At 32.4% G+C, this 27001-nt stretch overlaps 1 protein-coding gene across 1 annotated transcript in view; it reads right to left on the bottom strand.

Moving 5' to 3' along the window:
- Positions 1 to 262: 262 nt before the first annotated feature.
- The window catches only part of PIP5K1A (Phosphatidylinositol 4-phosphate 5-kinase type-1 alpha), a gene marked incomplete at its 5' end in the record, with an annotated part of 50793 nt that continues 24054 nt past the window's right edge, over positions 263 to 27001 (bottom strand). The window contains 9 exons of the mRNA XM_012943498.3: positions 263 to 1620; positions 3312 to 3343; positions 5256 to 5277; positions 6206 to 6268; positions 12388 to 12447; positions 21268 to 21355; positions 22758 to 22890; positions 24896 to 25322; positions 26901 to 26949. Coding sequence (XP_012798952.2) covers positions 476 to 1620; positions 3312 to 3343; positions 5256 to 5277; positions 6206 to 6268; positions 12388 to 12447; positions 21268 to 21355; positions 22758 to 22890; positions 24896 to 25322; positions 26901 to 26949 — 2019 coding nt within the window. The 3' untranslated portion in view covers positions 263 to 475. The remainder of the gene's footprint in view (positions 1621 to 3311; positions 3344 to 5255; positions 5278 to 6205; positions 6269 to 12387; positions 12448 to 21267; positions 21356 to 22757; positions 22891 to 24895; positions 25323 to 26900; positions 26950 to 27001) is intronic.

Below are 27001 nucleotides of genomic sequence, written 5' to 3'. Positions count from 1 at the left end.
ATAAAAATAACTATATTAATAATACACTCTATGCAAACCATGCAATCTCAATAAACAATAATAGTTGAGGATGTGGAAATTAGTGAACAGAAAATAAAAGAGCATTTAATTCAACAACACATAGTGGTGAGTAATTCCATGTAAATGAGTGAGTGAGTACACATTATGAAATATAGTGTTGAAAAGGGGATGATGAAAGATAACGCAATTATTAAGTCATACACACAGAATAACTTATAAACATTAGTGCTTGAGAGCTCACCGAGAGTACTTAATTATACTATATGTATAGTTATATGCTAAGTGTACTTGAGAATTAGAAAAATAGTAATGGTCGTAAATACAATTGATTCGCAGATGTTGGCTTATGGTATCGTACAAAATAGATCATTTCTACTTGTTGTTTTTAAAAAAAGAATTACATACTATGTACAAGTACATTTTGTTTAGATTCTATTATTCTGTTGGGAGATTTTCAATTCACTTTTCGACATTGACGCTTTCTTATAAATGATTCACTAAGTATCGGGACAGGTCGTGATATACTTCCAGATGATTTGATAGAATTACGTGAAGAAGGAACTGGACAATCTTGCTGTTTATCAGTAATTAGGGCTGGTAGAGGACGACGACGATTATATGGTTGGTGATGATTACGGTGATATGCAGTTGTAGAAGGTGATGATGACCAACTAGGAATTTTAAATGCCATCCCATAAGGATCGTAGATGGGAGAGGAGAGTGTTGAAGAAGCATCATTCATGAATTTCTCTAATGAAGCACAATCAATCTGACTGAGTCGATTAGATTGTCTCTTTTTAATATTGTTTATCAAATCAGACGATTCATCACTTATTTTTAATGTATTATTATTATCACTATTATTATTTTTATCAATGTTTGACGGAAGTACTTGTGAATTAAAAAGAGAAGTATCAACTTGATACGATGGTATTTCATGACTATTTTGTATAATACCACATGATTTTGTTTGATTAGTGACTATTTGTAATAAATTATGGTCATAATAAGATGATTTGTTAAGTGGTGATGATAGATTATTCTGACTATCATTAGTGTATTTATCAGCAATATTTGAATATTTATCACTTGAACTTGATGTACTGAAACTAATTTGACTAGGTGTACGTTCAATATCAGCTGCTAATATATCGTACAAATGTAGGATACGTTGATTATTATTATTATTAAATGAAGATATTAAAGCGGTAGATCTGTATCCGGATTGTGGTTTAAATCTTCTACTGTAATTATTTCCTGTAATTGGTCCTTGATCATTTTCAGACGACATGGTAAAAATTGATGATTCTGGAGTGGAGATCCTTCGATTGAGTTCGCCCGTACTACGGTACCGGTTCGGCATTTTTGTGATTGGCGTAATGTTGGAGGAATTGGATCCCAATTTACTTCTAATCGCATAAGGCTGTTTTGATGGTGAACTAGAATATGAGCTTTTTCTTGAGTATGTACCGTTACAACTTTGGACTTCGGATGGACACCGCACATCATATTTCGTAAAGCTGATGTTATTAAACGATGTATAGTAGATGAGCGCTTGAGTTGAGCTGTTTCGATCTGATCTATACAAAGGTGAAACATCTTGGGAATAATTTATCATGGTCAAGTAAAATTCCGATCGAGTGTAGGAAAGAATATCACAAAATAAATGGAAAATTATGATTATGTACACACACACACACACAAACGAAGATACGCCCGTAATACGAAGCATTATGTTATAATATAAGTTAGCACAATATAGGATCAGAAAACAAACCATATTTATGAAGAAGAGAAATAAAAAGAAAACATCATTACAATGAATTTTTAATATATCGAATAATAAAATACTTTTTTTTGTTTAAATTGTCACTTACAACAAGTCAGTTAATCATAACACAACGTAGAACCTGACATACAAGTAAATTGGTTCAAGTTATCAAACTACATAGCAATAAAACGAGACGGAATTATAATGACAAATACTAATGTAGCGATGAAAGCAGTAATAGTATCACTTGTAGTAAACACTAAGCGCAGATAATGAATTGAGAAGAACGAATTCCTGGGATTGAAATAATAAAACAATTAAAGAAGTAAAACAAAGAGTGAATACATTTGAGCCGTTGGGAGATATTTATATCACATAAAGTCTCAAACAGCAAGGACCCCAACTCAGTAGTTAGAACAAGATAAAACGGCCCAGCCCGACAATAACTTTACACACTGATGGTATATCTCTAAAAAGGACACCTCTAGCTTTCCTTCGATTTAATATTATGCCAGAGTACGAAAATAATCGAGGTAAGGAGTGGCTAGGCAAAACATTACGTACTAGATGTCTCGACCACCTGAGTTGATGGGGATTCACTACTTTATCAAACGACTTCCATTTTTACCTAGTGGCCTTATACAATTCGTCCATAAAAAATATGAAATAGAAATAATGAATCCTTTACCATACATCAGGCAGTCGGAAAAATCCATCATTCTTTGATAAAACTCGTTAAAATTAAAAAATAAAATTGGTGTCAAAACGTTGAGAAAAACCACAATCCAACCAGAGATCTAAATCTAAATTCCTCGAAGAAAAACAAATGTCTAAGAAATTACTAAGTCGGTTAGTGATTTTTGTGAAAAAGAAAGTATTTCATGAAAGCCAAATCCTTTGAAGATCTGATTTGATTATTCAGTGATTAAAGAGAAACAATTCTAAAATTATATTCCACAGAAGGTGGTTAGGAGGTAGAGAGATATACGATATAAATTTATAAGCACATAACGAAGGAATACTCATATATAAAGAAATGAATAACCATCTTGTATTACATAGAATAAAACAATAATGACAACAAATACAGTAATTCTTATCGATAAAGAATGAATATGCTTCGTTCAAAGACTGTGTACACGTTATTGTAATCAACTATGAATTATATTTGTGTGATGTTTTATGCAACTGATTCAACTGATGAAGTGGTGTATGCATATGCGACATGTCAATTAAATATATGTGTCACAATTAATATTCACCATATATATACTACTATTTTATAAGAACTACTACCATTATATTATTTGACTATTAAAACTCATATCTTCTATTCAGAGAAATTGTAAATAAATAAACAAAAAAAACGGTAGTACAAACCCAACGAATATGATGACTTATAAAAATATGAAATTAGATTATGCATAAATAGTCATTTACTGTTTTATTTTGTTCAACAACAAACCAAAAGAAGAATATGATAGTTTGTGATGAAATAAATAAATAAACTAAATCTCACCTGTCGATTTAACACTTTCATATGTTGTTCCTCTGTAATAGAAAATGGAAATAGAATGATTAGGGAAATGTAAAGTTATTCAGTTAGGTCTCATCAAATAAGTGCTTAGCATAGATGTTAATTGTTTCAAGTTACAATATGATTTTAGTAAGATAAGATGAAATTAACAAGATGAATAACAAAACAGATCGAAATAATGCAGTACTAGTGAAAATAAGGAAAGGTAAACGTCGATTCTAGAAAACAGAGTGGGAAGGTATATATGAATACATACCAGAATTTAAGATTAAGAGCAAAGTAAAGAATGAATAGATCTGAACGATTGTGAACAATTTGGCGACATGTCATCTAATATCTGCAACCGTTGGTCGCAGTTATTACGCGGACCTTAACCAGGTAGTTTGTGTCGACATTACAGAGCTCTGTCTGACAGTGACTTCAAGTTTTAAATTGGTCACCTCTAACTTTCTCCTAAATTACTTTTCACTGCTCAGTACCCCATACGTAACCTATACAACACTGCTTACGTGGTAGTACCACGAAAGGAAGACACTGCTTTGAAGATAAGTATGATCAAACACCTGTAGCCTATGCATGCATTCTACTTTTAGAGACCGTATTCCACAGCTGTGCAGTATATACGTTCTTCGGTTGGTATTGTGGTGTGTGCTACTTATATTGACATAATTAGTATATGATGTTGGTCGTGAACAGAAGGTCTGGCAGCAGAGAGACAAGAGGATGGAACAGTAAAGAATGGAAACAGAATGCAATTTGTATGAAAATGCAAGAACAATGAAGTCTGAGTCATATTGAGAAAATTGATGGACATTTTGTAAATTCAGCATTTACTTTATGATTGTTAGATTTTATATATATATATCGTTAGCATATTTCTAACAAATCCTTACAGGATATCAGTCGTAGCTCAATCAGTTCAAGGGTAATGTGTATGTGCGTGAATGGAGCATTCAGTGATGCAGATTTGAATTTCCTAGGGATTATGAGTTCTCTGAAGATTGCAAATACACACTATTAGTGGAGAAAACTAATAGGGAATTAAGGTCTACAGAGACCTTATGATCAAAGTGAGCCGTGATTTCAAGAGTGATCGAAATTACGAAAAACAAACATAGCGAAGTAACTAACTTATGTCACAGAACAACCACAGGGAATAACTAAACGATTCAGTAAGCCATGACATGATATCATGGAGATTACTGAAACATAAGAACAGAAGTACTTTTTTGCGACTTATAGTTACAGTAGAAATGTTTAGAACCTGAATAATTCTAACGTCATTTACCAGGTTTAACTTATGAGAACGAAATCGGTCATTTCTTGTTTATAAAGAGATATTGAAATAGCTATAATTATGTGGTAAATCCAAACATTATTTTAAAAAATATGTTCTTTTGTAGACCAACCTAAATACTATTATCACAATAGTTTCTGGAGACTGTCAAATGTTATCAAAATCTCGAGCAGATCTAAGTTAGAAAACCAGGAGTTACTGAACAGTGATTTCGTTCTAATATGGGACTCTTAAGCAGTGCACATACAATAGTGATCGGGGGTAGGACCTTCGATCTTCGGGGCAACATCTGCCATTAAATGGTTGTGGAGATCTTTACCATAGAAGCTTCTTATGGGTTGACTTGGTTTGAGCATATCTTAAACAAGAGTCATTGTGATATTATCGAGATTACGTTGGGTACTATACAGTTAAAATTTGACCGGCAACAGGAATGAGGTGACATGAAATTTATTTCTAACCCATAATCGATTAGTGTAAACGAAACAGATATCTTAATGAAATACTGGAGAAATATATGAAAATTAATAAGTTTACTGAAATCAAATATAAATGATTTAAAACGTATGTGTATGAATGCGTTTCACATGAAAAAAGTCAATGTTATAAATATATATCTTCATGCTTACTTGTCAGCCAAATCAATAGTATCTACGGAGCAGTTGATATATATGAAAGAGAGGGGAAGAGTGAATTAGCAAAATACTAACAGTGGATTAAGCGAAATTGTAAGCATTGGTTATGATAAGAGAAAGCCTTTCGATAAATTTAATTTTTAAGTTTCCTTAAAGTGTATTGTTTAACCACTTATATGTATGGTCGTTTTATGTCAAGTATGTGACTTCGAGCTAATATGTACACGCAAAACTTCGTCACAGATCGAATGATCCAGGGTTTGCGGTGTGTTACAATTAGAATACTACATAGTAAATCGATAATCTAGCAACATGAATCTCGCATATAAACAAGTAACACAATAACCAGGATGATTTTCAAACATTTGATTTAAGCTATAAGCAGAGATTGTTGTGGTTTAGTGATGAAAGCTTACGGAGATTCATACTTTCGAATATTTATTCTATCTCTACTTCAGTTCAGGCAACCAGGTGAGAGATCAGTAGCTCTCAAATAAAATGTGACAGTAAACGAAGTACATAAAAGCTATACTTGGTTAATCTATTTCTGTAAGTAATAAACATCTAACTAAATCATTAGAATTCGACTAATTATGACCAAGACTAAAAAAACGTTTAACATACTAGTCAGGTTATCAGACAACACTGTTTAATCGTAAAATCAAATCCGTGATCACACTTGTTACACAGAGCCTTTGACGTAAGCTTTTACCAACAAAAAAAAACTGGATAAAGTCGATAGTGTATCATCATCATCACATGTAAAATCAGCTGATAATTGTCGTAAATTAAAATCAAATCACCTATTAATGAAGTATGACTGTTAAACTCTGAAAAAATGTGACTTTTTCTAGTGAAAAGGTATAAATAATACAAAACAAAAAAGGAAAGAAACAACTATGAATGAAATATTAATATGAACAATTTCGAAACGGCACACATACCATCTAGAGTTTTGATAGCAGCCATAGGACGATGAAGACGTTTTGAAGTACTTTGCTTTAATGCTATTTATTCGATAAAATAGTAAAACAAAGCAAACAAAAAGTGAATAGCTGGCCATATAAAAAGAGATCAAAAAGTAACTTTATGAAATGACAATATGATAAAGGGGATGTACAGAAGATTTGCTTTAAAACGGATTCAGACAAAAGAACAATATGTCAACGCCATATATATATACATACTAAAGTATGGTATTGAACAGAAATACATATAAAAAGGGAGACAAAGACAGACGGATGAACGAAAAGACGGACATACTAGACAACAACACAATCAGAGTACCATGTAGTAATTAAAAGCATTTCAAGGTCAAGTAATCTGAAAGGTGAACCAGACTGGAACAATGTTCAAATTTTAACCAAAATGAAATTGACAAAAGTCGATGAAAAAAAATATCGTGCTTATCAAACTATGAATAAAGCAGATAATTTTAAACATAAAAAAAATTATAATATACTGATTATATCACTCAATACAATGTACAATCTGCTATAATAATACAGAACTGAATCAGCTTCACACCAATGTATAATGCCTTAAAACATTTGAGCATATGTAACTCAATACAGTAATCATATATATTATATATTATTATTATTATATTATTATATATATATCACATATATTTTGCAACGATTAAATAGCATATACATCAGAATCTTCATTTAAATCGAACGGGACTCTTAACCTCCATTAGTTCTGAAGTAATATATAAACTAGTGGTTCAGTGGATAAAGCAAACCATTCAGAGTTTGTAATTAATAAATTACAGGCTGAAACACACCCCACTATATACTTCAGGTTGATCAGTCAGGTAGTATGACTAGTCCTTAAACACCATCAATATATATCAAAGTCGAAATACATAACTGTTTACATTAGGCATACGTTTACAGTTTGAAAGTATTACATGAAGATAATCATTAGGAAAACTATCAAACCTTTATTATGAATGAAAGTGATCAAATTTTCATATTAGTATGTATAGTTGTTTAACAAATTAATCAACAATTAAGACGTTGAGTTAGGTGGAAAAAAGTAAACTTCATTAGTTTTTATAAACATAATATTAGAAAGAAGTGCGTAATTTAGTACGTTTTACTTTGATACAAATTTAGCACTAATAATTCCGTCTTAAAATGTAACTACTTTTGAGAAAGTTACTAAGAGAATGGAATTAACAGACTTGAAATATATGGTTCTAATAAATGATATTATAGGACAGGAGGACTACCAACGACCTGGGTTATTTGGATTGAGTTAACCTGTCAACTTCTTGAACTGTTCACTGTAATCTAAACATTTATTGTCATCTATTGACCAGACATACATTTTTATCCATTAAGCTTTAAGATATACATAGTATAAGAGATAATTCCTGACGTAAATGCTACATGGTGGCCAAGTTTAGATTATGGCTTGATCGACCAATATAGGCTGAAACATTCGTCTCTTTGAGTCGTACCGAGTCGTTTGGAAGATAATAAGACTAAAAGCAGCAAACTTTTGTTCCGGGGGCGAAGTCGTACCGTGGATTGTGCTAAGGTATAACGGCAGTAGGGTCTTCCCTCAGTTAACTAGCATCTGTAGCCATACTGCACTCTCACAAAGAAGGTAGAGGGTCATAAAAAATCGGAACTAAAAGTATGACACCACACATTGAACCACAGACTTCCGTTGGCCACGATAAGGTATTAAAAGTAAGAAGCTAACGTATCCAAAGCTACTCACTTAAATGTCGTGTGTGAAAGGCCTCGAGTATTTATCTCTTCGACACTGCAGTCACCAGTCATCTCATAAAGATCACACCTAACACTCAGTATACTTATCAAGCACCTCACGAGGAAGTTTCTTTAGGCGGTGAAAATAACCGAGAATGAATAGTATATATATTTGTATATTGTGCCAGGAACTGGAGGCAGGTATCGAAAAAAATGAATAGCACTAAGAGAGAAATGGAAAGAAGAGCCAGGGACAAAACAAGTTGGAGATTCCTGGTCAGCAGGCTATGCCTCAAGAGGGGTAACATAATTTGGGTTTAATTATACATATATATCCTTAACACGCCTAAAATCATGACAAAGATTAAATCCCATTACGTGAAAGTTTATTACAAAAATCATACTAAAGGTATAGTATTGTTTATACAGTGTTATGGAGCGATGGCTTAATGATTATGACGTTTGACTTTTATTCATTAAATTGTGGGATCGAAACTGCCCCAAATACATTGGTTCAGGCAACGGAGCAGCATCGTTTGCCCTTACACCTAGAGCGTACGTGCTGAACAAGTTAATTTACATTAGAAACTACAGTATCGTCATAAATTATATAGGAGTATCAGGGTTGTCCTTAATCCAAAAAAAGATAAATTAATTTGTTATTTAAAAGGATTACGGAAAATAGAGGTTGAATATGATAAGAAAAAACACTCAAATTACAACTATGTTAGAAAGGAGTTAGGTTCAAAAACCTTTAATGAGTAAATCACTGATGAGAAACTTCTTGTTAATTATTCTAATTCTCTTTTGAATGCATTTTTATAAGAACACTTTTAGTGAATTTATAAGAATGAAATTTTAGATTTTAACTAAGTGATAGTGTTAGATTTTCTTGGTCAATTGTACAGAAGAACACAAAGTAAACAATTAAATAATGAAAAATAATTATACTTCAAAAACTAATAATGAAACGGAAAATATATGATGATAATACATGTAGATAGCAAAATGTCGTCAGCCACCTGTTTAGATACAAGGTTACACATTTTAAGATAAAACACATGTATGTTGGGAGTTAGAGGTAGTCGAAAGGAAAACTGTGCATGACCTAGGTTTTGTGCAAATTGGCACTCGTCAGCAAGGTATACCTATAAACTTCAGGTAGCTGATATTCCCATGTCACACAGACGTTATCACTGAGCTATCCAGACCGTAAGTGACTATCGTCTTTAGGAATGACATGTATTCACCACTGAGTAGTGATTAATGTCATGTATGTCCAGTATTTCTCAGTCCTAATCAAACTGCGTGTTCTAAGTTAGAAGTCGTAAATTATAGAAAAAAATAATAACTAAAAGACCTAGTAAGATCAATAATCACCGAGAGAAATTTTAAAAGTGATAATGATTTGAGAAAATGTCACCTACTACTCTATCTGGAGACTGACAACAAAAAAAACTTCACTTCAAAAACAAAAATTTAAATAATCTTTGGATGAAGACAAATATTACTATTACCACCACCAATCAAGTACTAAACAAGAACTAATTCACACACATAAACACATAGAAAGCAATTCTTTTCATTGAAAAAATAAACATTGACATATTTTGCGTATTAAAAGGAATGCAGATAAAACTACTTAACCTTAAATAGTAAGTTGTTAAAAATGGATACCAAATAATTTCAATGGTTGTAAAATTAATCTTTTATTGTGGTGGTAACAATATAGACAGATGTGTGAAGATATTATTTTATGCACTCAGAAATAGACATTCTGATTTATTGATTAAAACATGATAATTATGGAAAAAAAGATTTGTAATCATAGAGAACTATGAAGTATTGTTCAATTATTCCGTTTGTAGTACCTAATCATGTGTCCAGGTCTGGTAGAGAGAGCTTAATCATTCAGACCATTGGAGTTGGTATTCAATGGTTTATACTTGTAAATGTATTCATCATTACACATCCACACCCTATCAATTATAGTAATTCCGTTGAATAATGCCTGATGTAGCAATGACTATATATATATATATATATATATATATAGATAGATAGATAGATAGATAGATAGATAGATAGAGAGAGAGAGAGAGAGAGAGAGAGAGAGAGTTTAATGAACATTCTCAACATTATTTACACTATCATCTATACATGTATATACTCAAAACTGTCCAAATTACCAAGTGGAAATAAGAAAATTCTATGATATTTTGAAGTGATATAAACAAAAAAAGAGAAATGCTAGATAAAAGTCATGCATAAGATCAATATGAAAATCTACAATAAACTGCTTTTTTTTATTGTTGATTAAAATGAAAATACACCAACGGATAAATATTACAAAAACACAGAACCATAACACAACAACCATAAAAATAATCAGTAAATCCACTTACCAACAGCTGCTTGAGCTATACCAACATGAAATTAATTATAATAACACATAAATATGATGAAATATATATATCTTGCTTCCTAATAGAATTGCTACACTAAGAATTATGCTTATATATATGTTATTAACCATTAGTATGAATGAGTGTGGGTGTAGTAGTAGTAGTAGTAGTAAAAAGAAACAAAACACAATTTAAAATTGGTATTCTCATAAACTAACTCTATAAAGAGCAACGAAACAGAAAAAAATGCACAAACCTGGTTATATAGATAAAGTTATAAATATACGTGTATATATGGATGTATAAGTAACTAACACGTTGGAAAGAGAGTAAAACAAAATACACACAACACAAAAGAAGATTGAATATATATATTGACTAGCTTGCAAAAATTAGAGTGAGGGGAAGATATCTAGTTAATACTAGTTACAACCATATTTTTTAAAAACTTCAGATGAAGATATTGAAGGCGAGGACAAGAAGATGGACAATAAAGAAACCATGAAAATGTGTTTGTAATTGTTATATTGATTTTTTTGTCTTGTATATAAAAATAAAACACAAGTCGGTTTTCAGTGTTATGAGAGATTAGATGGTACATTTATGTATATGATGATGAGTACAGTTTCGTACTCAGATCATGAATTTGCCCTTTTCAGTTCTAATAATATTCAACCAACTTATCTGATATATCAGGAACTAAATAAATAAATATTTCAGTCAATGTAAATCGAGCGAATCCTCATGATATACAAACCGGACGACCATATCAACGTGACAGTTACGATTGGATGAAACACAGGTAGATGGCATTGTCTTAAGAGCCGAAAAACAACTCAAATTTTATTCAGGATACAAAAAAACCTGTTGTGTTTTCTGGGTTAGATGACTTGGTCGTGAGGCTTCCACTGAATTTCAATATGAAATCATCATGATTAACAGGATAGAAATAAAAGAACTACGGTATTATAACATGTTAAGTTAAAAACAGTTCGCTCTGCAGACATATTATACTATGAATTATTGTTCATACAACCAATCAAATCCAATGTCTATAGAAGCTGTTATTAACTACATAAACTAGTATGACCTCAGCTACAAATTTGCTTCATCAGCTTGTAGGAATTCGAATTTCGATGACGGAAAAAAGCTCATATTACAACAATTTCAAAAACATATTTAACCAACAAATTCATGGAGGGAGGTCAGTATTTAGCTTTATTAAGCATTACTGATACACCACCTACAATTGACAACAGACACAAAGCTAATTGTGTGATAAAAATTTTGCAAACAAATTGTACATTAACAAGATTTTTTCAATTTATAAGATGAAGAGAAAATAGTTAGACAAAGTGACACCAGGAATCAATCAATTGAAAGGATTATTAATGACTATTAATTTAAGTCGGCGAAAGTTTCATTTTCGGTGTGTTGTGTGTATATACATGTTATTATGTAATGCTCTTTTCAAGTGCTTTGAAGTGAACAATTCACTCATGCGTACCCATACGACTGGAAATATACATTGAAACAAATACACGTAAAACTTAGACAAAACAATCGATGATCTATAGTGAACAACGTTAAGAAAAACAGACAAACAAATAATGATTTACCACATGGTAAGATGATTGACATAACAAGAAAACAAGAATTCGAAATATAATATGAGTATATATAGATACGACTGAACTATTTACCAACAATCGACTTAGGTTAAGCTATAGATATTTCAATATTACAAGGTATGTACAGAAAAACTAACATTCCAGGTATCAAATTTTCACCTTATACGGGTTTATAACGGGAAACACAAGATTCAAACAAAACATATATGATATTGTTATGAAATAAAGGATTATTATTAGTCATTAGAAACTAGGAGACGAAGATTATAAATGAGGGGAAAAATAATAATAAAATCCATAAACGATGACACCAGGTCAAAAGGTAAGCATGTTGGTTGTGTGGTAAAGGAAAAAAAATACGCACCCATATGAACATATCGCCTGAATCGTGATGTATGCGGTCCAAAAACATTCGGTTCATCAACTAGAAAGGAAATCAATCAATCAAAAAGGCCAAACGTACAAAAAGTATTTAAAAAAACGTAATAATACTTAAGTGTTATGTAGGGTTATTGTATATCAAGTTTAATGTACAAGTTCGACTAATATGATTTCAGTTGTAATTATTCAATATCGAATTATTATTTTCCATATAACAGCATCTTTTTATTGTTAATCTTCAAATGTTCTGTTAATTTGATGTGTCATAGCCTATGCAGTCAGCATAATACTAGAAGATTAGAGAGAAGTATGTTTAATTGTCAAATGTTCAACTGATACAACTAGTAGAGGTAACAAATTCAATAAGTTTTTTTACTTACTTACTTAAAGACATATAGACAATTTAGTAGAAGGATCATTAATGTTTTTACACAACAAATAGTTCATATTCGCAAATGAATACTTGTAAGTAGATTACTGAGTATTTGTTCATTATTAAGAAGTAGACAAACATTACAATTGTGTCTTATAATAATTACTATATAAGATAATCCATTCATAAATTCACTGAAAAATTAACTTTGAGATTCACTTCAGACACAAAGTCATAAATTGATGAGCGTCAAAAAAAAGAAAAAAAAGATAATCTGCAATCTTTGCATTCTATGGAGTACAAATTCATACTACTCAATATAACAGTAAAAAAAACCCAACAATTTTAATGAGACAATTTATTCCGTATGAGTCTATTGATAACCTATAATGTAATATAAATGTAATTGAACACTATTACTTAAATAAGAGAACATATTTACTTTAAATTAAAGAAAATAAAACATTGTTTTTAATATTTTGCTCAAACTGATTTCTCTAAAATTCATTACAATAAATATGAAAACACAATACAAGAATTCAAACACTATACTCATTACATGCAAATACAAAGAAGAAAATGAGATGAGGAAAAACAGTGTTTGATAGAATAAAACAATTTGAAACCACTTCAGTGCATAATCAACACAAAAAAAACAACTTAAAAACAATATACATGCATTTTAGTGTACAGACTAATACATAATAATAATAATAATAACAATAATGATAATAATAATCGCTAGTGTAATTAAAGTATCCTGTGCTTTCAAACTAGGAATAAACTAACAGATGATTATGTGTCAACAGTTGACAAAGTATGGTTTTTGTAGGCAAAACAACCGTTATAATAAGTAAAGTTGAATAATGGTTAACAGTGGAATCCAAAACATCTGTTTTGTTCTATTTCGAACTCGTACCTGTTGGTCACTAATCTAACTTTAATTTTTTAAAAAAAAACGTGTGACATAACAATATTATCGAAGCTATCAATTGACGATGTATATGCCTCAACAACAGACCAATCAATTTCAGTTCATAACATTAACAACAAGGGAATGATTTATACCATTGAAAATAAAGTTGACACTAGGTTAATTTTGTACAACACAAATTTATCTTATGTTTGACAGAAAACCAGCAGGATACATTTTATTCACACATCTTATTAATATTAAGTTAGAAAAAAGAACAAAATGTCTATTAAACAGACAAACTTCTGCTGGGTTTCTAGAGTCTCATTCAAAGGACATTTTTGGACTTTCAACAAGAACAGTTATTAGTAGACAGCTTAAGATGAGTATTGCCTCAAATTGCTACATCTAACATTACTAGGTATGTTAATTAGCTTGTAAACCACATCACATTTTGAATAAAAAGCAGGCTTGACTTGGACATTTATAAGGAATTTACTAAAGACACCGATTGGCTTGATATTTTTCTGTTTATAGGATAATTATAGAAGGCTTATAACAATACGAAAATGACTTAATGGTTTAGGATATACAATTTTATTCAAAACCCTATATCAGACAAAAAGTGAATATACAAGCAATAGACAACAATAATAAGGAAATTAAAAATGATCCTGATTAGAAAACCAATCAATAGAAGGGATTTTAATTTAATACGATCAGTTACAGAGAACTTGGAAACAATGGAAATTAAGTACACTGTATAATTACAACGTTTCTTAGATCTGGAAGAATCATACATAAGTTAAACAAACAATGAAGAGGCATATACACAACGCAATCATTTATATTTTAAACCCTAATTTCATTTAGGGATAGAAAACGTTTGTGAAACTCAGCTCTCCTAGAGTTACTGATGCTCCCAGGCCCACACAAGGGAGGAGCGTTGGACATATTGTCGGAAAGCCCATCCCGTAGAAAAAAACCATGCGAACTAAACGCCAACCAGATTAAACAAATTAAACCATTTCAACTCTGCGCTCCGAGTTCAAGGAGGAATTATGACACCTCATAATGAAAACCGAGATTCTTCGGAAGTCACGAGGCCGAGGCCGCTTCTAATAACCACAACACTAACAATTTTTATAGGTACATGGAACGTCCGGATAATGTTGGAGACCGGGAAGACTAGTTAAATAGCAACGGAAATGAGTAATTACAACTTGACAGTACTCGGAATCAGTAAAACCCATTGGACCCGACCTGGACAGCAAAGGCTAAATACGGGAGAGATGCTGTTGTACTACAGTCACGAAGAGCGAAATGCTCTACACACTCAAGGAGTTACTCTGATGCTGTCCTGATGGGAGACCTAAACGCCAAAGTCAGGTTGGATAACAACGGTTATGAAGATATCATGCGACAACATTCACTGGGGGAGAGAAACGAAAATGTTGAGAGATTTGCAAATTTATGCGCATTCAACAAAGTGGTTATAGGCGGTACAATATTCCCACACAAACGCGTATACAAAGCTACATGTATCTCACCGGATCACACCACGGACAATCAGATAGATGATATTTGCATCGGTAAAAAATTCATAAGGACAATGGAAGGCGTGGGAAAAAAAGAGAGATGATATAGATTCAGATCACCAACTGGCTGTGGCAAAGATGAAACTGAAGCTAAAAAGACACTGGACAGCAAGGGAAACAGCAGTACAAAGGTTTAGTACAGACATCCTTCGAGATACTGGCAAACTCAACCAATTCAAGATAACTTTTAACAGGTTCCCAACCTTACAGAATCTACTTAAAGAAGAAACTACGATGGAGGACAACTGGAAAGGGGTCACTGAAGCACTAACTTCAGCATATCAGGTGTTGGAACGCAACTAGCATAATCGAAAGGGATGGATCTCTATCGAAACGCTGGACAAGATTCAAGAGTGGAAGAACAAGGAAATGATAATCAGCATCAGACGAACAAGAGCAGAAAAAGTCAAGGCACAAGCTGAATATACAGAAGTAATTATGAACTCAAGATTAGGGTGTATGAACATGTACCTAAATGGTTTCAGAAACAAATAGAATCAAATGACCCAATAAGAGTAGAAGATAAACATCCATCATCCTCTATTGCCAAAAACATAATTGAAACAAGTCGTAAGATTGGTCTTAACTCGGCTTTTGTAGCGTTGTGCAAAAGTGTCATAGGGTGTATACTAAGGTTTATGGAAGCCTTAGCCAGAAGAAAATCCAAACCCCCTTCGTCTATTTAGAAACAGTTCTTTCTCACTTTAAACCTACCATGGTAATATTAGCTTATTATCCAGAGTGATGAGGTTTCAAATTGTTCTCACATTATTTCTTCATTATCCTTGTTTTCTATTACTTATTTCTAGTCTAGTTGACCTTAGCAAGTATATAATGTGTGGTCAGATTATTCGAAATATATTGCGCTAATATATCATCACATAGTTCTGATAATCTTCGTCTTCTTATTACACGATCGAAATTTATCAAATGTACTAATTGCTTTAGCTTTTTATCCTTAAATCTAAACAAGATTTCCAGTTCATTTAGTTATATCACCTTTAAAATAATCTGGCTACAGTACAAACACAAACAAGGAATCGAAAAATACAGTGAGATATTTTTCTTCGATCAATGTAGACTACCATTTAAAACCTGGAGGTACTGAACGGCCGTTCCACCCCAATGAGACTCTTGAGCAATGCTTCCACGTTTTCAGTGGTGGTATAACAATGAACAACTCATTATGTCATTCAAAACTCAACAATCTACACGAACCTATACAAATAGAAAGGATATTTTTCTATCTATTCTTATTATCAAAAATGTATGATTTCACTTAATTCACTATTTGTGAAGTACTAACATTTAGTTTAATCCTTAATTTATTCTAAAAGCCATAAGCTTTCGTTTGCTGTATTATTCATTGCCATACCCTATTCTGTTTCAAAGCTATTGTGATTTAAACGTAACGTTTGGTACTCCATTTTTCTATCCTAATCTCCATTCTGGACATAATGTATTTTTCTAATTGCTTTTTCGTTGTGGTCATGTTATTCATCTGTGTATTTATATATCTTTTTAAACTGATCTAAATCGGAATGACTGTTCTAGTTGAGTCGTCTTCTCTATCGCTTGTCAACCGGTCAGGTGATATGGTTTTCGTCTCTCTACCCAAGGCTGTTAGTTGAAGTTCAGACTCATGCAATTCTAGCCTCGAGGTTGAAGAAGTTTGTATATTATTGGGTAGACAGATCAAGGACGTTACATATGTGATACATTGAGAAAAATAGCGAATAAACTTGTGTAAATCAATTAGCTATTTGGACCCATATCTGTTATAAAGTTGTGAAACCAAGTAACATTGTGAATTAAAGTGGACAAACAAAATTTATTTACTGACTTTATACTGACCCTTGATAAAACCATACAGTTCTTAATATTAGATTAAGAGATACAATTTTTGCAGGAGGAGAGAAACTGATTCTGGGTAGATTTACTTGATCTAAATCAACATGGTACTTTAAACAATAATTCATCTTTGTTGCTTAATGCTTTAAATACGACTAAAATAACTTTCTCTAGTAGTTTAATATATATGGGTAAAATTTCAAAAAAGAAAATACAGTATGATTTCATCCAATAATTTCTATATGATTTATGGTTTACATTACGGAATGACCTCGATTAAAAACTAGAAAGCAATGGACAGCTGTTTCGTTCTAGTATAGAGCGAATTGAAGGTGAGCATAAACGACCCCACAAAGTGTCAAACTCAGGACCTTCAAGTCTTACGGTGAGGGCTATCCAATATTTAGCTGACGAGCGATGACGGCTGATGTAAAAATAGGCTGAAAGCTAGAGGCATCCAAACCAAAATGTGGTTCATGAATTCATTAACAATTGGACTGAAACATGTAGGTAGGTGCGGACTATCTCGTTAGTGTAATCTCGTCCGTGTAATTATCGTCACCAATGGTTACAGGCTGATATGGCTCAAAATTATTCCCAATAACACGGTTGAACTCACTCCTTGTATTCCCTTAGATCTTAGGTTTCCAAATTATCTCATAACTTGTTTATTCTACGAATCCACATTGTTTCTCGAATTATATCTTATATACCCATTTTTCCCTACTATCACCAATACTATTAATACCCTTACAACTCTAGGATTTGTCTCGATAATTTTATTTCGCTCTGCTAATGTGGTAGGACAACTAGGACCAATGCATATATGTACGCAGTTCTACGATGAGTAAAACTGACTGATTTTAAACAAATGAATATGTTTCGTAGAATAGCTTCAAGCTGTACACACCAATATCTAAAGTATAATATAGAGAGGTATACTTAGAAAAGTCACATATTTGACGGAAGCGATAAATGCAAACATAAACTACCAATAATTTTAAGAAAATATTGATACATCTTGGTACTTGAACAGTTAGACACCGACATTTTAACCGCTGGAAATTTATAGACTCCTCAGTATGCTAACATCAAGGAGTCAAAAATGCAAGAGCGGTCAATTTTATACAGTCTCTTTTTTTGGATCAAGAATACCAAACTACGGGGTTTTATGCAATATCAACACAGACTAAAAAGCACTTGATGTTAAATCTGCTATGTCCATTAAGATAACTGAATCGACTAGCTAAAAAAGAATACGGCTAGATGAAAACGTTCAACTAAACGAAATAATATTTACCTAGAAATAAAAAATAAACTATCTATCACATTATGCAGTAGAAAACTAATAAACAAATGAAATTGACAGAAAGAATAAATAATTTCACGAAGAAGGTAGTGAATAATACTAGTAAATGTCTCGAAATCTCGTCCTTGTTCTATGAAAGAAAACAGAAATATATATATATATATATATATATATATATATATATATATATATAACGGGATTTAATAGTATGTCAATGAAAATAACCTGTAAATTGATATTTTACAGGTTTCCGAGGTAAAATCAAAATACTATCTATTACTATCCCTACTTTGATGATGAAAAAGCAAGAAAAAGTCAATGAGCTCATGTTCTATGTAACCGCAGTCGGGAGCGGAATCCCTAGCAGCAGAAGATTAAATTCAAGAGAATAGAAAGGATACAGTAAAGGAATCAAAATAACAATAGAATTAGAGGAATAATGGAGTATTTAAAAGGATAACATCAAGATATGCAAATGATGTATTTAACGAATGATTTTCATATTTTACCGGACCACTGTGTAACTTTGCATTAGACGATAAATTGGTTTCCCCCAGCTGAATTCTCGTTCACTACAATGTAACTGGTGATCTATTGAAAAACCGTTGGGAGAAGTCAATCCAAAAGACATTTAACGCAACAAATCATAGTATATTCAGCTTCGAAGCCATCGTTTACAAAATCCAGTTAAAGATGTTGAAGAACTATATACCTAAACCTATTTTGTGATATATATATATATATATATATATATATATATATATATATATATACGACTGTACAATAATAAAAGTGAGCTTATTGACAAAAGAAGTTTGACGGTTATGTATACACCAATATTAGATGATGCATAATTGACAAACATTTAATTAACTGAAGGCAACAATGGCTTTTTTTCCGATTTGAACACATTCACTAACTAACCAACTATATTAAAGTAACGAAAACTGTTTGAATTGTTTACCCAATAGAAAACAGAACTAAATCAAATAATAAGTACTGTCTGGATGTAGACCACAACGACACACAGAGTGTTCTTATGATGACAAATAAAAAATTACTTTGATCAGGAAATCTTTTGTAAATTTTGTAGTTTGATTTTGAACTACCAGTTAAACACAGGTAGTAAGTTTTATATGGAAAATCTACTTCAAATAATCAATAAATATTGGTATTTTTTCTTTATTTATTTTAACACATAAACATCGGTACAAGGAGGGACCAAATACATATGCGCCACACAAATCTCATTCGATATGTGTGAGGGCTGTGATACTGCCTGGGTGCCCAGACCGAAGCAGGAGGTTTTCCTAGGGGGGCCACACCCCGAACCTTCGGCCCGAAGGTATGATCCACAAGGCAGTGGAGCATCATCAGGAGATGTAGTCTCATGGAAGCCGGTGACCAACGATTGGCTCATACGCCATTTGTTCCCGCAGGATACTGGAGCCCATGTGCACCATTGCTTTGGAAGCTGGTTAAAGCGCCAGACATTCGCTTTTCGTCCTCTCATTTTCGTAAACACACCCGCCACGAGAAGGCAGTGAGTAGGACTTCCCTGGCAGAGGCTGTATACACGTAGCCAAGTGAGAGCATTTCGAGAGGGGAAGCGAACTCTCACCACTCTCAGCCGTACCAGGGCATTTGGGAGTAATAAATATTGTAATTCCATTTGATTACATAAAATGATGAAAAGAACAGGAAAATCATTCTCTTTGAATCATATTATTTGTACATAATATTTTTCATACTATCGCAAATAGTTCTATTAATTTGATATTCATTTTGATAATCTGATCTTATTGTGTTAATATGATGTGGCAAATTGGACTGATGTACATATGTAGTAGATAGAGTCAATGTTGGTTAATTACAACGAACCTGAATTTTGTATTTAACAAGAATCAGTAACTAACCTAGATAGCGTGATGTTTCTAATTATGATTATAATTTAATGAATCTGACTATTCTCTAATCTTTAAAAAAAACGTTCTGTTGTCTTATTTTTTGAATATCTTGATATTTATATAACAAAACAAACATAATTACAATTATTTGTTAAAGAAATACCTTAAAACTCTGAAATTCTTTTTTTATGTCAAGTGTGTTAATACTTTTGTAATTTACTTCATCGATTGTTTATGGTTAGATAAAAGTTGAGAATCAAGGAGCACGGTACAGTTGTTTTAGCTTTTAAGTACAGTACACCTGTAAACACATAAACTGAAGGTGTCGGTAAAAAAAATATATTGATCATAGGTTTTCCAAAGAACATTTACTGAATATAATCAAATAATCACCATGATTGATTATTAGAACATAAGATATTTCGTGTAACATTTAAAATTGAAAATCAACTCATCAAATTCAAATAACTTTAAATGTACACAGTTAAAGGGCTGAAGGTGGGGAGAGTCAGCTCTCCCTCTCCAAATGCTCTCACATGGCCACACGTATACAGCCACTAACAGGGAAGTCTTATTCACTGCCTCCTTGTGGTGGGAGTGTTGTTTACCAAATTGAGAGGAAAAAAGCGAATGTCCGGCGCCCCAAAATAAACATATTCGGAAAGATTTAATGATTAACAATTGCATTATGTAGTTAAATGCTTTACTTGTTCTCCTATACAATACTGATAAGTGGAATTTTGTGACAAATACACAAAGTTCAACTGTTCGACTTCCGAACAAAAAAAAACTGTTCACCTAAAGCTTTCCTTCTTAAAAAATAATAATATCAACTTCAAAATAAGATTAGAAAGATGTATTTGATAAGGCACTGTTCAATAAAAAAAAAACAATTTACGCATAAGAACTTACGAGACTGTATACGTTTGAAAACTGTACGACCAATAAACTCTTGAAAACGTTGAGCATAATATAACGGATGTGTGACAGAAATAGTTTTCTAGTAATTTAACAATAAAAATGAGAAAATAAGAGAGATAGTTCAGACCAACTGGAAATATAGACAACTGATACAGGGGGGACTATAATTTATGGACGACCTTTGAAGGACGATAATGGCCTTGAGAATGTACACCTACATACTACGGCTAAATGAGGGTTATAAACTAGCATGAGAAATTAGGATTATGATTTACAGTTGGCAGTTAATGTTAGGAATTACATTTGGGGTCTTCATCACAAAGTGATATCAGCTAAAATGCCAAAAAGTTATCTAGGCAAATGGATGAGCAAATCTCGTGCCGAAACCCAATACCTGATAATATGAATCTGATCGGTTCGTCTATAAATTATAGTCTGGTCTTGGTACACTTTTGACAAGCTGATTATCGTGGAGGTCTAATTAGTCCCAATGAACTGGTATTCGATGAAATCTTGGCATAAATTCTCTAAATCCATCCCAGAAGTATGTATCACTCGATGTCATAGGAAGTGAAGTTAATGAAATGGACTTTTACTGCAAATTTAAAGAACAAATGAGCGCTTTATCGGTGAAAAAACATCACATACAACAGTAGAATCAGAGAAAGAAAGAAAAGTTCCATAGTGAAATTAGCTTTCTATACGCAGGTTTTTGATCATATATCATCGAATCGGAGTTTAATCAAACCATCAAGATTGATCTACTTCTGTTGTATAATACAATGAACGTTTAGATGATGTGTTAGCTAACACGATCGTACTACCTTTTTGATAAATCTGATGTCGTTATTAAACTAAAAAATAGAACCTAATTCTCCGAATTCACGAGTTGAATGTCTATCGAATAAAGTATTAAGTACAAAGCATAACGGCTTGTGAATAGTCAGGATGTTAAACCCGTGTATTCACCTTATCTGTCTGTGGTTTAATGTGATAGCGTAAGAAATCTAATGTACGAACACAAAAAATACAATTGGTAGTGTTGATTACTACCTCATAATTTTGTAAAAAGTTGGAATCAACATAACAATTCAAGCAAACTGTTGAAGGTCGAATACAACGTAGAATTCGGTGTATACATCGGTTTAAGTTACTATAATCCATTAGCACAGTGAAATGAACAAAGAAAGCTTCAAAACGAAACCATCCGACTCCGAGATTTCAAAATTTCAACATCTTGGTCCTGAGCTATAACTATTCCCCATCATCTCTCAATTTAAACAAACGCTTTAACAATCAGTAATGAGAGATGAACAAATTGAATGAAAATTTAAAAATAGAAATACTAACAGGAATTATTAAGAAATCAAGTTTTTCTTCTAAACATAACAACTGATTATCCTAACGATATTATTCAAATGTGAAACCAACAGTGAAGAATGCATACAACCCAGAATAGATATAAAATTCATAGTACTTACTCCATCAGCTACCAAAGATTTGAAACCATGTTCCATTTTCTTTAAAATTCGATAACTTTGTAAAATATCAATAACACCAATATACAACAACAATCGATCACCGTTAGTATCACGTGCGGGAATACCTCCAGATCTAACAGAATTTTAGTCAAAATATAAAAGATGTACAATGATAATAAGATGATACCTGAGAAATATCATTGCAAAACAGTTTCATGTTAACTTTTTCAATGAAACATATACATACATACGTGAGTAACGAAGAATGCACACATTTGTTTAAGTATAACTTCAATGTGTTTCTTTTTCTACAAGATTTGGATTGATCTTTTTCATGTTACAAGAAAAATCAGATAGATGATAGATGGCAACTAGTGTATCGACTAGTTTCGAATATTGAATGGATTGTGTTGACAAGGAATGAGGTTTAAAAATAAACGAAAGAGAGAGATGATGTCTTCAATACGATTTATGCGTGTTGTAGAAAACTAATAAGCTACGCAATTATCAAACAATTTGCAAGTATAAACCGGTAGAAAACACAAACATACATAAAACGGTGTTTATTTGTTACGAAAAGGAAACTGATATAAGTAACTTTTATCATTAATTCAAAAAAAAGTAAATTTGATTTGGCGCTTTATATTATTAACTGACTAAATATGATGAACAGCTTATAAGTGATATTCCAGAAATTCCAGTAAAAAATTGTGAGCGCTGGAATCCAAACGTGTTAAAAGAAAAACTTATGTTTGACATAAGACCATCATCAATTTATATCGTAACTGAAAGTGAAATTGTACCCCTGAATGCTAACACAGTGCTCTAAGGGTTAAGCGTTCGCCATAAGATCCGAAGGTCCTAGGTTTGATCTTTGGAGGTCGTGGGTTTTCATTACTTAGGAGTTCAATACTGGAAAGAAATAGCTGTTCAGTGCTTCTTGGCTTCCATTGATCTCACAATAGAGATTAACTTGTGATAGACAACCTATTGACGTTATTAATAGTAGTTTAATGACTAATTGCAATACTGAGTGAAAACAGTTGAATATAAATTATGTACGCAGATTTACACAATTCAATTAAACACACACAATGATTTCTACAATATCCAACATTTTTTTCATAGGGAACTGGTAATAAAGAAAAGTGTTATGATAATGACTAATAGCTAATGCAACCAAAATGAGAGCTGAAAATATATCGATCTGCATGATTTGATTACTTATGAGTAGTAGCAATAAAATGGAGTAAACAACCAGCCACGTCTTCAATGTCAGTGGCTAGTATATGTTGTGAAAAAAACCGTGATTAAGTACAAGATGGTGCCAGTGTAAGGAAAATAAGAGCAGGGTTCCTACAATTGACGAGCATATGGAACTCAAAACAACTGTAAGTCAACATACAAGTCAGAATCTTCAGTACGAACGTCAATATAGTCTTACTTGGCGGAGTTGAAACTGAGAACTACTATAACCATCATCAGAAAAATATAGGTACTTCAGTGGGAACAGTTGTCTATACAAGATACTTCAGATTCGTTTGCAAGATATCATCAGCAGCAACTTCCTGTGGTAGAGAACAAACCAACTTCCAGTTGAAGAGGAATTTGGGTACAGACGCTGGAGGTGGACTGGACATATATTACGAAAATCATCAAACTGCATCACGAGGAAACCCCTAGCTTGGAATCTTGTAGGAAAAAGGAAAAGATGAAGATCCAAGAACACATTACGTCGGAAATTGGAGGAGAGTATAGAAAGAATGAATAGTGATTCAGAACAACTGGAAAGGAGAGACCAGGACATAGTTGGAGAAACTTGGTCGAAAGGTCTATGCTCCGCGAGGGGTTACAAGTATAAGTAAGTCGATGAGAGTAATGCTCTATCTTATTGCCAGAAACCAAAACTATTAAAAACCACGAGTTTTTAATCGAAAAATATCCAAAGGAAACACTTACTGTAAATTACAGGAACTGTTTGAAACACACATCTATTATTTTTAAAGTAAGAAACACTAGACTACATTTGTTGGCAAACGATACCTTTTGAAATAATCTCCACATTTCATTTCCCTCTAATGGGGAGCCAAAAAAGCAAAGCAAAAAGAGTAAAATCAAAAATTGATAGTCAAACATACGGAATAAGTTCACGTTCTTCTGATTCCAATTCAACCGGTTCTGAGCTTGCTTTAATGGATTCCATAGCAGTACAATAAGCAACAACACGTTTTTGTGAATGTGATTTATGTACGCCGCGTTGAAACACCGATTTATCCTCTTCATCATTGTTAGTAATATGATCACTTGGTGTTTTTATTTCATCATCAACACCAGATGTGAAATGAGCATGACGTGTAGGTAGTTGTGAACCATTTGGAGAAGATGGTGATGTTTTATTACTGCTCTCATTGACAGCACCTATAAGTCCACCAATACCTACACCATTTGATGGTGAAGTAGACCGATCAGTGTTATTTCCATTACTCTTATTAGAAATATGTGATACTAATCCGTTGGATTTAATTTTTGGGATTGAATTCGGAGATAAGTCAGACGACTCATCACCTGTTTATAGTAAAGAATATATATATGTACATATATTGAGATTAAACTGCATCAGTATTTATGCACAAAATAGTTTAAACCACTTGAAACTCAAGTGCATTGTCAATACATGTTAAGAAATGTATCGAACATAAACAAAGAAATCTATTGTATGGTACTATATTCATGTATTATTTTTATTTATTTATCTACTAGAGATGCAATACTACTAAATTTGTGTGAATTATTATTGAACTGATCAAAATATTCAATACATCAATCCTTAGGTTAAAGTAGGTACGCCAAATTGAATACTATGTAATAAACGTATGTGCTAAGTACATGAAAACCCACTCCAGCTTTGTTAAAACAGTGAGTTGAACTTTTGCGAAGGAGGACACAAACGCGCGATTGTACGAAAGCTATTCAAGTGAAAGACAAGAGACTGAACTCCTTCCAACCTTTATCGTTCCCGGGCACTTAAGAAAACTCCTCGAAAAAAAAATCCAAAAATAGGCTCTGAAAACGCTGAGAAGCATCTTATCCAATCAGCACTTAACAGAAGTTTTGCCAGAAAGTTCTACAAAAAGAAAAGTCACGTCGTGTTTCTGATTGGATAATTACCTATACTACTACTATGTTTAGTAGCGTTCCAGAATTTTCCGGAAGCCCGAGGCCATTTAAAATGCTATAAGAACCCTAGATTTTCTGTACATAAACGAACCTTTGAAGTTAAGTGTTTTCTTCCTTATTTCGCGCCTTTTCTCTCGCGTTCAAGTTGCTGTGTAGATTTAGCCTGGGGGTTACTAGAGAACTTAAGAAACCGAATCTAGCGCTCAATTAGAAGACTTATCAATCCCTGTATCTCAGTTATCTCATACTAAAACCGAGATGTTAAGAAGTATAAAACTCAAAAAGTCGGTTTAATCTTACAATATTTGTAGATTGTGTTCATTCAGTTACTTATTGATTAACCGGTGACAAAAATGTTACTAATTATTCAAAACCAGATCCTTAATCAATTTTTTTTAAAAACCTTCATCGAACATAAATGTTTTCCTTCTCTCTCCATGCATGAAGTTAAAGTAGTTATTTTTCAGTCGTAATATGTATATTACAAATGCATTCAAATTATTTCAGCAAGTTAACACCGCTGATAAACTGGTGAGTCTCGTTGCTGAGAACCAAAAATTAAAAATCACATAAACCTCTAAGTCTGAAATGTCTTTGAAAAATCTAAAATAATTCGTACAGAGATGATGATGATGATCACAGCTGGGAGGACATGAATTCAATTAGCGACATCGATTGCTATAGGCGATATAATTCAGTGACCAAACCACAAAGTCATTTCGAGATACAGTGAGTAGCATTGAATTTATGCAGCTCAAACGGTAGAAAATAAGTGTTTAACCGGAGCAGGATATTCATTAATTTAAATAAGGTCCATATATTACTGTAGAGCGGAACATTCCACTGAAAATTTTGAATTCATTTGCCAACATAATTATCACCTACCATTATTCATTACATAGGATAATGTATAAATTGTTCAATTAATTTAGACCTTATGTAGTAAAGTAAGCAATAAACACCTACCATGTTCATTTACAGTAGATTGTTTTTCAGATGCATGTTTTTGAGCGAGCTAAATGATATGAAAGCAAAAAAAAAAAATTGGAAGGAATTTATACATAAAC

Source organism: Schistosoma haematobium, chromosome 1, assembly GCF_000699445.3.
Source record: "Schistosoma haematobium chromosome 1, whole genome shotgun sequence".
Taxonomy (NCBI): Eukaryota; Metazoa; Platyhelminthes; class Trematoda; order Strigeidida; family Schistosomatidae; genus Schistosoma; species Schistosoma haematobium.
The sequence above is the reverse complement of the archived record's forward strand: the minus strand, read 5'-3'. Positions and strand labels throughout refer to the sequence as shown.